Source organism: Electrona antarctica (genome assembly GCF_951216825.1).
Source record: "Electrona antarctica genome assembly, chromosome: 18".
Classification (NCBI taxonomy): Eukaryota; Metazoa; Chordata; class Actinopteri; order Myctophiformes; family Myctophidae; genus Electrona; species Electrona antarctica.
In genome coordinates, this window is record NC_136799.1 from 15338971 (window position 1) to 15352537 (window position 13567).

The following is a 13567-nucleotide window of genomic DNA, read 5'->3' on the forward strand; positions in this document are numbered from 1 at the left end:
CACACACACACACACTTTGCGTAACAAGTAGCTGAGCTCTATATATTTCAGGACAGAGGAAATACATTTTAGTCTGCGTGTTTTCCTGCTAACTTTAACCCCATAGTTTGTAAACTGCGCCGGTTGACAGGCCAGCATGTGTAGGAGGTTGAGCTTCCACAATGGCAGTCTCAGTGAAGTGCTAAATCCGAAATGAAAAAGATAGCACATCTCAAATTTCAGGTCACAACACGATAGACAAATGATTATAAATTATGTTTCGGCACAGATCCTTCTTTAGTGTGCTTACGTGTGTGTCTTTGTATGTCTGTGTGGTTTTGTAATTCTATTCTTCTACAGACAAAAATGTCAGAGGATGAGATTAGAAAGATTAGAGTTAGGTTTTAGGGTCAAGAAAGATCAGGACGATCAGTAATTGTTAGTGAATGAACAAAGTCAATAGACATCAATGGAATGTTCTCATTAATATAATATTGTACAATTATTGTATGTATTGTATTATAGAGCTGCAACTATCAATTATTGTCTTAGAGATGATTAGATTGATTGCTTTTTTATGTCAAATTGACATCCAAAATATATATTTTTATATTGATCTGTCCCTGGCCGTTTGGTTGAAATTTTAGTCCCTTCATTTTTATTCTCTAGTCACTGGAAATACCTTACCTTACCTTTATTTGCCTATAATGTGCAATTATTGCTGACGAGACTAAATATAATACTTTGTCACTGACTGACAGCTGCAGTTACACATATGGTAATGTATGCATAATTGCATATATGAATTTCAGTTCCCTTTTTTCTTTTTCGGTGCTCAGAAAATTTGTGGTTTATCAGAATGTGTATTTTCAAGTTCCCTTTCTTCAACATTACTGCATAGTTGTTGTTGTTGCTAATGAGAAATACATTTCCCATTCGACAACAAAACGTCTTGTCTCTTTAGCTATGGTTGAAAAGTAGTAGTACAAATAATTCTAAGCCAGTCTCAGGCCCAGAGGCCCATGTACTACATAGGCCATATAGTTGACTGTCATACGGAACAAGAAGTAATCAATCAGTAACCTCAACTCAAAACTGAAGCCTCATGTTATAGTGTACTGTACACACACTGACTGACTGGATGTTTGATTGAGGTGTTTGGTTTGTGTGTTAGGATTTAAATGCAGCGACAACCTCACAATCTGCCTGCCCTTATCAGTTCAACCACATGTTTAGAATATTAACAATGTTGGTTTTTAATAAAAAACGAATTTATCGTCTGATCTCAGAGCTGTGGGCTTCTCTGCTCCACTGTGAGGTCATGGAAAATTCCAGATGCCAGGCCTCACACACACACACACACACACTTGGAAATTGACAATGACGAATGGTCAGTCTTGGTTGTATTGGCGTGTGCGCTTATGTGTGCATGTACCGGTTAAGGAAAGAGTTTCCGAAGGCATTCAGTTTCCTGAAAGGTTTCTTAGGGTCGACGACCAGGGCGTTGCCAGGGATCACACCCTCGTTCTCGCCGTACATCACTGCTATGAATCCATCCGTCGTTGGTTCTGGACCAATCCGCATCCCTGGAAAATCCTGCTCCAACAGATACCTGAGAGAGAGAGAGAGAGTGAATAAGTATCATCAGGATGTCATTATTGTGATGCCTTATTACTGAACCATGTTACTCGTAACATAATGACTGTTCATAGCGTTTGAAGTTTAGGCGGTGGTCGGTGGATATTTTATTCAGCCTCATTCTCGTATCGATTCTTTGTTCCCATTTTGACAGATGCTAGTCATATAATCCAGATTTATTCACATGTGTATGTTATTTGATTTTGCTTGACCACAAATACTAAAGGCTATATCTTGCGCCACCCTTTAAGCCTTATCCCTAAACTAATTTGCCATTTTTTACTATTTTAAAAAACCTTTTTAAAATTGTTCAAATAGCCGATCTACAAGCTCACAATGTCTCGATGTAGATCGGCTAGTTGAACTATTTTAAAATATTTTTCGAAATAGTAAAAAATGGCAAATACATTCAGGAATAAGGGATAAGGGTGGCGCAAGATGGAGCCCTAAGGGTGTTATTTAGAGGGCATTTTGTTTAGACAGATGCTAGGTTTGATGTTAACCCGCTGGTATCCTAGTTACTTTGTAGCACTTTACAGATTTCTTCGCACCTTTATCCCAGTCATTGACTAGGGTTAATGCCATTCACACCGATCTTGCACTTCCTCTGGACAAGAGCGTCTGTTAAATGACTAAATTGTAACATAGATATGCCTGTCTAATGCACCCAGACCCGTCTCTCTGCACAACATACTGTGTGTGCAGATAGACCAACTGTCTATCTGCACTCTGTATAACTTATATACACAGACCGGAGAATTATCTCAATATTGGATCAGACAGACAGACAGACAGACAGACAGACAGCTTCAATCATTGGGCAGAAAGACAGAGACACAGTGGGTCAGACGGACAGACAGATATGCAGAGTTGCAGATCAACAGAAAGCCTGGCAGACTGACAGGGAGAGAATTCAGACAGAACAATGAATTCTCCCTTTCCTTCTGTATTGTTTGGATCCTGGTACTGAGTCAACACTGTGCAAACACACGCACGCACGCACGCACGCACGCACGCACGCACGCACGCACGCACGCACGCACCATAGTTTGTTTAGCTTGCACAGTAGACAAAACTAAAGGTCAGAGACAGAAAGGCGTAGTTAGTTTCCATAGAAACCAGTTGTAAATATGCCATTACTGAAATCCAGAACTGTTGCCAGATCAGGCTGTTGCTGACACCTTGTAGGATGTTTGACTGGACACTGGAGTGGACAGTATACCTTAGATATACTAGAGACCTCCTGTTCCAGGATCAGTTAATGTACTCTAATGTACTTTGTGTGTACATAGTGGGTGGACGGTCCAACAACCAAACACATTCACCTCTCTGCACAGCAAAATGTAACTCTGAAAGTGTAAACAAGGACCCATACAGAGTAAACTCCTGGGTGTTCATTTAAAGCTACCATAATAGCAAATCAAATTACTATTATATATTAATATGTAAATATTCCATTCACTACAAGCCCATACTATTGCCCATACATTGCCCTGAAAGCTTGTCTGTAATCTAAAGTAGCCTGAAGGTAAGGTTGTTACTCCTTTTGTTAGGGATATAAAGGCAAGGGTCTCAAACATCTGTATGAAGAAGCCGGTATGCCCATGTCAGAGGGGGTAGTTCTGTCATGGAGCTTACTGTATTTGAGTGTGTGGTTTGAAAAGGTTAAATACTACTTAAAAGAGGAGTTTGGGCTCCTTTGGGAGGGAGCAGGGAGGTGACAGAGAGGAGAGCAGAGAGAAAGAGGACAGGGAGGCGAAGGCAGAGGCCTTGTTAGGATGCAGGTTAATGATCTGCTAAGAAACGTAAAAACTAAACCTTTCTGCACGGTTAGATTACCTTTTTTTTACCCCTACAACACTACTATATATCAATTTATATCATACACGTTAACCAAACAGAACCAAACTGACATCCATCTTCAACCGCTTATCCTTATTCCGTAGTCGGGTCGCGGGGGCAACAGCTCCACCAGAGAGCTCCAGACTTCCCTCTCCAGAGCAACATTAGTGGCTTCCTCCTGGGGGATCCCGAGACGGTCTGCCCCGGGGTCTCCTCCCAGTGGGACGTGCCTCGAGGACCTCCCTAGGGAGACGCCCGAGAGGCATCCTAACCAGATGCCCGAACCACCTAAGCTGGCTCCTTTCTAGGCGAAGAATCAACAACTCTACTCCGAGTCTCTCTCGCGTGACTGAACTTGTACACTCAGAGTTAAATGAACATTGAGGATTTTACTGCAGCAACAGGGATGTTGAGTTGAGCAGGATATGAGCAGTTACTGAGTATGTAGTGGAAAGAGTGACTGTACGTGATGTTGCTCTGATGCAGTCTGGGGGTCTGTGCCACCAGAGCTATGTTTAGACAGACTAAAATAAAAACAACTAGTTTTCCCCTTCCTTTCATCTCTGTGTCGACCTTCATGGCCTCACAATGACTTTTCCAGGGTTAAGGAAAAGTGAGAAAAGGAAGGAAGTCCTGTAAAGACAAGAGAAAAGGAATGCGGCTCAGAGTCCCTGTCCAAGTACTTCCTGTTGTGCCAGCCGACCAGAAGACAGAAAAAAACAACCTTGTTATAACCATGGCTATTGAGGTTATCCGGGCGTCATTTTTAATCCCCAAATATACCGGGGAAACCATGCACCAAGGGAATGAGAGGCCCTTTGTCTGGCTGACATTGAGCAAGGCTTCAAAAACTTCACCGTCATCTTCTCCACACACACAAACCCCTAATAATGATGCCAGAACACAATGTTTTTCCCTCTATTTCTCTCTCCCTAACCCCGTCTCCTTCTCTGTAAGCCCCCTTTTTATATTTGACATTTGTATGATAGTGTCACTCACATGACAAAAATAACAGATCTAGAGGCTCACAACGTGTTGCGGATGCAATTTATTGTGAGCTTGTAGATCGGCCATTTACGGTATGTGACACCTTTGCACGACTAGCATGAATTGGGCATTACTGTCTCTCTCTTTCTAAATATATCCAGCTCATCCGCACTCATCCTCCAACCTCTCTATTGATCTATTCTGTCCTTCCTCCTCCCACTTCCCATCAATGAATGACTCACGGCCCCCCCACACACTCACACAATCTCTCTCTCTGTCTCTCCTCATCACTATATTTTCCATCATTCATGCCTTTTCTATCTTCCTAAACACAATGATCCTAGAGCAGCCCGTTCATTTGTACAGTAAACTGGTACAAACTGGTATATAGAATACTCCCTCCATCAACCTCCCCCCCCCCCCCCCCATCCAGCTTTAACCCTCGGTCTCCCCCATGCCTCCTTCCACATCCATCTGTTTACTCAATCCCTCCTCCAGTGCCATCCTGTAGGAAAGGGAGACAAGGTCAGGGGGCATCAAACAGATCACAGTAGAGGAACGAACGTGTGCCCGCGCACACGCACACGTGCAGCTTAAGATTTCAACACATCTCCGCCAACATTCACTGATAACCAGAATGAATGAACAAACCAAAACTCACTCTGTGACTCTCTGTAATAAATCACTACTAACAAGCATTAGCCAAAACATTGCTTAATTGTTATTAATGATGTTCTTGGCTGGGATATTTTGTTGCAAAATAAAATGTGTGTGTGTGTGTGTGTGTTGCAGCACAACATCTTGCACATGACTTGAATATGCATTCAAGATGAATTTTAGAACATTTTGAAATTCTTATTTCAACTCATCTGTTTTACTACGTACTGTATAAAGGTTTCATTTCAACCAATGCACATGAAAGATTAAATGTGTCGACTCTGCACTTCATTGGCCTCAGCTCCCATGATTCATAGCATTCTTTTTAAGTTCCCATGATTCATAACATTCCTCAGGGCAGGGCGGAACCCCTGTGTGTGTGTGTGTGTGTGTGTGTGTGTGTGTGTGTGTGTGTGTGTGTGTGTGTGTGTGTGTGTGTGTGTGTGTCCCACATGTGCATGTCCCACATGCACACAAAGTGTTGCAAAGTGCTGCAGAAATCTCTTCCATAAAGAAAAACTTGTGTAAATAATACTGTGATTTTGAATAAACTATGCAAAACTAGCATGGTTACCTCAGTCAGCGGACTTCCCAGAGTGACAGATCCCACCCATACACACCCATCTCCTTCACCTTGCATAGCAACAAGTCAAGTTGTTTGTAGCCAGCAAATACTGTATGACTTAACCACACACACACACACACGCACGCACACACACACACACACAGCAGTTTAGATAAGGCCAGTGTTGATGTGTGTAACTCTAGTGAGAGTTCATTCAGTCTGTACACTCCATACCACTCCATACCGAGTCTGTGTTCAGAGTCAGACACACTGAAACAGCCACATATACAGTATCCACAAGTCTAAACATGATCTTCTATTGAAGGCAGGGCACCAGTTAGCGGCTGTAATGTAACTCAGTAAGACTGCAGTGCTGCATTAGCTAGCCAACCAGCTGGTCTGTGAATGTTAGATGATATACTATGTTGTTAGATGTTGTATCTGGGAACACACATTGATGATAAATGGAGCTGCTTCAGAGATATATTTATCTGAATTGAAGCAAGTCAGAGACGGTTTTCTATTATGATTATCTGCGCGGGAGTGGCAAGTGTTTGGTGACCAGTACAACTGGCGTACTAAACAAAACTAGGTGATCGCCGTGGCTAAATGAAATAGTATTTGAGAAGCGATTCTATAAAAAAGGTTCACAGTCAAGGTTGTACTTTCAAGCCTACCAGTGGAAAATCCAGCTTGTGTAATGCCTGAGGTATAATGTACCGTTGCTAGCAGGTGTCACACACCAACAATAGCAATCTACAAGCTCATAATGCCTCACGTTGTAGTACATTGTGAGCTTGTAGATCTGCAACTAAAGTATAACTCAGGCGTTTGCAAAACAGCCGGAATAGCCAGCTAACCAGCAGGTGAGCCAGACCAAGGAATATGTAGAGCTGTATCTGTGTGTGTGTGTGTGTGTGTGTGTGTCACTGTGCTATGTGTAAAACAAAGCATTACTACATGGACAACAAAAGGCATGGACAACCTGTGTGTGTGTGTGTGTGTGTGTGTGTGTGTGTGTGTGTGTGTGTGTGTGTGTGTCAAAAAGGGGCGTGCTAACCTATTTCTCAGTAGGGTATTCTATCAGGCCAGCCCAGCTGTGTGTGTGTAACGTTATACAGGCTGTTGTCAAACAGATAGGACCACAGCAGGTTTTTGGTATGTATACAATTAATATTCATAATACTATATAATTAATTTGCACGTCATTCACAAGTATGCTGTGAATTCACCACGATAACATTATCTTGGTTTTTAGCATTAGTGCACATGTCTGTGTGTGTGTGTGTGTGTTACAGTTGGTTGACCTTGGTGGCCAGCCTTCCTGGCATCAACCCACGCTAGACAAGCTTTCAGAACAGTCACAGCAGAACTGGTTGTCTGAACCAGTGGTTCCCAAACTTTTTCATGTCAAGGACCCCCAGCCAGTTTGACATGCATTAGGCTACGGACCCCGCATTAAATGGCATTTCTATCTCTGGGACCCCAATTTATATTGTAAAACTAATGTTGATTTAACTCTGAGAGTGTACAAATGGAACCAAATGCATTTGGTTCCATTTCCAGAGTTACAGATCTATGGGTCCATTTGGTTCCTAACTATCCATCATAGCTGGGGACCCCCTGGAACTCCCTCAAGGACCCCACTTTTGGAACCTCTGGTCTGAACAACATTGTTCTCTGTGTTCAGACCACAGTGGCTGGTCATGGTCAGTTTGTTGACCATGCGGTGAATGGATAGATACACCGCAACGTGTTCATTTAACTCCGAGAGTGTAAAAACTGACTAGTAGTAACAACAGCCCAGTTTTACAGTCAGTTCAGAGTAGCCAATAAAACTATACATTACTGTCCCTTCACAAGCAATTCAGACTGTTTCATATTAAAAATATATAGTTGTACAAAAACGGTTCTCAGGTGAACACTGCCATACACACTGTTCCACAACGACTATCTCGTTCTACAAATGTGCATAGAAGCACATGTAGCCTACGCCAGTGGCTCCCAAACTGGGAGTCCCACTAATTATTTTTGGGGGTCGCCACATTGTTTTCTCACACAACAGTAAACAAACCAACATACAGTGTAAGTGTTGTGTATAAAGGGTATCTTCACATTTTAAAAGTTACAATATTAAGACCATTTTAATACTATTTTCTGTGGAACCGGGTCAAACAAAATGTAATGCCTCAACTCCTACAATTCCACTGGGTTCCCCAGTTCAAATATGATTATTTTGGGGGTCTGAAAAGTTTGCGAACCCTTGGCCTAAGGTTAAGCGACAACACACACACACACACACACACACACACACACACACACACACACACACACACACACACACACACACACACACACACACACACACACACACACACACACACACACACACACACACACACACACACACACACACACACACACACACACACACACACACACACACACACACACACACACACACACACACACACACACACATGAGAAAGGAAGGATCATGTCTGGTCCAGCAGTCGTCGTTGACTAAACAATAGAACATAGGGGATCAGATCTCAAACTAATAAACAAACAAAACAAACAGAGAGAGAATCCCCCCCCCTCCCCCCACGCACAGAGCAGTGTATCAAAAATTAATGTTATGTCATTAATGTTATGTATGAATAATATATATAATGTTGGTCATTTTGCTATTAACTTTTATGTCAATGAAGCATGCTGAATTAAATTCAACTGAAATTGAAAGAAGGTCAAGAGGTGATTTGGAGGGAGAGAGAGAGAGAGAGAGAGAGAGAGAGAGAAATGAAATGAAATGAAATCTATATTTACCCAGGGTATCTGGGCTAAGCTCAAGAACTTGTTTCCAGCCAGGCCCTGCTCATAGAACACATTTCATCGTAGTGGTTGATGCCTTGTTCAAGGGCATTTCAGCGGTGGTAATTTTAACGTGTCGGACGGCTGATTCGAACTGTGAACCTTCCGGTATCTAGACCGCGCCGCTATCCGTTCGGCCACCGCTGCCACCGCTGAGAGAGGACAGTCACTCACCCACTCATTTTGTCTCTCTCTCTCTCTCTCTCTCTCTCTCTCTCTCTCTCTCTCTCTCTCTCTCTCTTAATTTTACATTCTTGTCTCCAGCGGTTTCCATACTGTAGCTGACAGTAAAAGAATCGGTTCTGGGTTTGGAATGCAAACACCCCCGCCAGGTAGAAATATAAACGGGGGACTCGGGTAACAGAAATGAGTCCCAGGGGTTCAGTAGAAGAAAACAGAGGAGGGCTGGGTTAAGGTTTCATATTTAATTCCAGGATAACACCTTCATAGCCCCTTTTTGGGACCCTTGGTTACATTTTCTGTATTTGGGACGTCTTCCCAAATACAGAAAAGGTAACCAAGCTGTCCCGAAAGGGGCTAACACCTTCACTAAACTCAAAACAGAACTGCAGTGCTAGAACACTATTAATTCATACATGTTCATACTTCATAAACGGTTAACAAGCTTTTCATGTGTATAATTTCACTTGTCTTAACATGTCTGAATAGTTGGGCCTGTCAAAAACTAATAATGGCCTCATTGGTAGTTGAAGTTCAGTTTGTTTCATAATGATACTCATCATAGCAACTGTGCATGATGCATCACTGCTTTGCCTTTATGGATGCTGACATTATCATATGCTGGGTATTTACACCACAGTTCTCTCTTGTTGGCACAACACACACACACACGCAACTCTCAGAGGGTACAAAAAAAAATCAAACCAAATAGGTCAAATTGGTTATTTAACAACGGTCGGTTAATCATGTAGGCCTACTGTATGTTCATTACATGACACCGGCGTAGTTAATGACGCAGCATATACGTAGGCTACTTTGTTGGACCGTGACCAGGAGTTATAATATATCGTTGGACCAGGTTCGGTTCGGTTTAGTTTAGTCTTAGTGATCTAAGACAAAACACCACCACCACCATAGGTGTAGCAGGGCTATTAGTAAGTAGTGCGTCATGACAACGGTGGTCAGGTGAGGGAGGCCAGGTGGTGTGTACCTGATGAAGGTGGTCTTCCCGGTGGAGTACTGGCCCACCAGCAGCACCATGGGCTTGCTCTGGAAGTCGGCCGCCTCCAGCGCCGGCGAGTGGAAGTCATGGAAGAGGTAGGTCTCCTCCAGAGGCAGTAGCTTCCTGGTGTACAGGCTCTGGAGACCTTCCGTCACCGTCTGGTACATCTCCCCTTCTTTATTCCGACCTCCCTGCTCCTGTTTCACCCAGCTGAACATAATGACACCACGCACCGTTCACCTCCCGTAGTAGAGCGAGAGAGAGAGAAAAAAAAGCAGAAGAAGTGAAGGATTGTGTGTAGTGTAGTTCCTTATCGTGTGTCACTAGTCACTACTGACTCTCCAGCCAGCCAGTCAGCAGCAGCGGCGCCGTCCCGGGGGTTTCTCACAAATAAAAATAATCCTCCGTGTCCGCGTGTATGTGTGTTGCCCTGTCCGGAGGAGGAGGGTGCTCTGCTCTCGCTCTTGGCAACGGAGGGACTGACTGAACGTGGCACCTGGTGGTGGTTCTCTCCTGTTTGACCGCGACCACTGCTGTGCTGAAGCTGAACACACACTCCTCTGTGTTGAGAGCGAGGGGTGGATGTGTGTGTGTGTGTGTGTGTGTGTGTGTGTGTGTGTGTGTTTTGGGGATGGAGGGTGACGGTGTGGAGTGGAGGGTTCGGTTCTTCTGTGGCGCGCGTGCGTCTGTGTGGGTGCGTGTACGCTCACACCACTGGTGCGCCCTACCTGGGGGCACCGCCCTACCCGCTGTGACGCAGCCGTAACGGGGGCAGGGCAACGGAGAGGAAGAGGGTAAAAAATATACTCTCTCAATGTCAAAGAAAACCAGCAAGGGGGGGGGGGGGGGGGGGTATTTTACCATCCATGTCAATATACAGGATTTTGTTGTTGTTTGTTGAGAGAGAGAGAGAGAGAATAAGTGTTCTCATCAGGATGTGATTATTGTTTACAGTGATGCCTAATTACTGAAACATGTTACTCGTAACATAATGACTGTTCATATAACGTTTAGTTTAATTCTCTCTTTTTTAATTGTTTATTTTATTTGGAAAAAGCAGTATGAAGTAGGCCTAGCTTCAATTCTCGTATCGATTCTTGGTTCGCATTTTGACAGGGAGATATTTAGCTAGTCCTCCCGGTGATGTCATCATCGGGAGAAAAGTTATTCCATATAGAGATGTAAAGGGATATTGCTTTCATGACCAAGAGGGGTTTATGTAGTGATTTTATGGTGTTCAAAACAAAACATTCAAATGATTAGGCTATACTGATATAGCCTACAGGCTAATTAACATTTATCATGGAGAATCAGTAACACTGACTGACAGTTTAAACTAAGTGATTATAGGTTAAATAATATAATAACTATAGGTCAGCTACTCACTAACTATGCTATTGTAGCGTCCCCTGGTGGACAGACGGGGTCATCCCTACATGTTCCCCAGGTTCTCCCTAGGTTCTATGTTTCCCACTAACCCGGCCCCCCAAAAAAAGGTTCTGTTCCTCGCTCAACCAAAAAGAGGTTCTATGTTCCTTGCTCAACCAAAAAGAGGTTCTATGTTCCTTTCCTTGCTCAACCAAAAAGAGGTTCTATGTTGCCCAATCAAAAAAGGTTCTTCCCCACTCAAAAAAGGTTCGTTCCCCACAAAATGTTTATAGACAAAATTCAATATCATCACAGGAAAAAATAAAACACTATGGACAGAGGGGGGGGGGGGGGGGGGGGGGGTACCTTTTTGGGGGAGGAGGGGGGGGGGGTACCTTTTTAAGGGAGAAGTTTATTTTCCTCTCCCTTAATTGGGCCTGTTGAAAGGTGGATTTTCAGGCCTGTTTTAAAAGATGTAAGTTATCTGTTTTGAGGGAGGGGGTCAGGGCATTCCACGCTTTGGTGGAGGTGCTGTAGGAGAATTTCACATTTTGTTTTGAAAGTGGGGGGTACCAGATTGTTGTTCTCAGTCCCGTATTGGTTCAGCGGACATATACATTACAACAAATATAATATAAATACTAATAAATCATTATTTTTTTGTTTTTTAGATATTTTGGGGGCCCTTTTGCCTTTATTGATAGATAACAGTAGTTTGACAGGAAACGGGGAGAGAGATGGGGGGGAGACACGCAGCAAAGGTCGTCAGGATCGGGACTCGAACCTACGACACGCTGCTAGGCTGGATTACCAGCCCAATAGTCATATTCTTGTCATTTGGATTTTATCAATCAAGTGTATAGCCTTACTAGCCACTGTAGCCAGCTTGAACAAAATATAAGTCAGAGATGGTCACTTGTCTTTTGTGAGATGGTCACAAAAGACATGGCTTTGATGCTATATCATAGATTAGATATAGATATTAGAATGGAGCCATAGGGAGACGCCTGAAAGAACAATGCTGGACTGCTCTTGCAGGCCTGGCACAGCCTTAAATTAAGGCCCGGCCCTACCTGGGCCCTCATCAAACCCTGTACACTCAAGAGAATGCCCCTGCTACCACCATTAGATTTCCATATACTGTATGGAGCTGACCTGTTCTGACATTCCATATGTTGATCTGACCTCATCAAACCCTGTACACTCTAGACATGCTCCTTATATGGCCAGTACAGAATTCATTCCATGTTGATCTGACCCCCCATGCCAAAGCGCCAGCTTTATGGATATTTCATTCATAAATCTCTGTAAGAATATCAGTGTTGCTTTTTGCCCTCCAGGCTTTGGTTTGTGCCATGTATTTCTCTGTGTCTGCACATATGTGTAATGTGTGTGTGTGTGTGTGTGTGTGTGTGTGTGTGTGTGTGTGTGTGTGTGTGGCAATGCGTGCGTGCATGTGTGTGAGATGACAGCGTGGGAGTAGTTTACCAGTTATTCTGTAGTTGTCCACAAAACAATCATATTTTTTATTTTATTAATAATTGTGTTCATAAGATCCATGCTCGTTTCAAACCGGTGTACATACTAGTTCCCCCAGAGCTGAGCTCCCTCATCCTCTCTGTACTGTATCTTAGTCAATACAAACATGACATTTTGAGGGAAAGAAATCAGTCAGCATAAACATCCTTCCTCTTTGATGTCTCCCTTTTGACTGATACCTGTCCATTTAAACTCTAGACAGGCCTGCCCCAAAGTTATTAGTGCAGCTGCGCCCAGCAGTTCACAACCGGCCCGAAAAATAAGGCCTGGCCCTACCTGGGCCCTCATCAAACCCTGTACACTCAAGACACTGCCCCCGCTGCCACCCATAGATCTCCATATTTGGAGCTGAACTGTTCTGACACATCATATGTTGATCTGACCTCATCAAACCCTGTACACTCAAGACACGCTCCATATATGACCAGTGCTTGCGACTGGCCATATATGGCCAGTAAGCGAGAAGCGACCATATATCCATATGGTCGCTTCTCGCCCTCAGGCGTCTTACTGGTTAGAACACTATAGAAATGCTAACCCTCTGGGTCATACACAATATATTATGGGTCAAATTTTATGGGACAACTATGTAGTCTCGTAAGTTCACTGAACTCAGTTCATGCATTGCTATCTATCACAGGTAATAATTTATGATGTATGTAAACATACATCATAAGTAAACCAATAACCTATTTTCAGTCCAACAGTAGAATATCCAAAAACAAAATCAATAGTCTGTACACTGAAACTATACTGTGACAATAGGATGATGTGATATTTCCAATTTGAACAGTTATTTAGTTTTTTCCCTTCTTCTTCATTGATCTTGGTTGTTTTTAGGTGTAGGTGACTATGTGTTGTCTTCTTTGGTTGTTTAAAATAAAAGTGAATACATATTTAAGTAACAAAAAAAAAGGACAAAAATACATGTATTTGTT

At 43.1% G+C, this 13567-nt stretch overlaps 1 protein-coding gene across 1 annotated transcript in view; it reads right to left on the reverse strand.

Annotated features, from left to right (window-relative positions):
• Positions 1-10423, reverse strand: part of ehd4 (EH-domain containing 4) — a 35247-nt gene extending 24824 nt beyond the window's left edge. Inside the window, exons 1-2 of the mRNA XM_079527158.1 lie at positions 9711-10423; positions 1415-1591 (exon numbers count right to left, since the gene is read on the reverse strand). Coding sequence (XP_079383284.1) covers positions 1415-1591; positions 9711-9940 — 407 coding nt within the window. The 5' untranslated portion in view covers positions 9941-10423. The remainder of the gene's footprint in view (positions 1-1414; positions 1592-9710) is intronic.
• Between the last annotated feature and the right edge of the window lie 3144 nt (positions 10424-13567).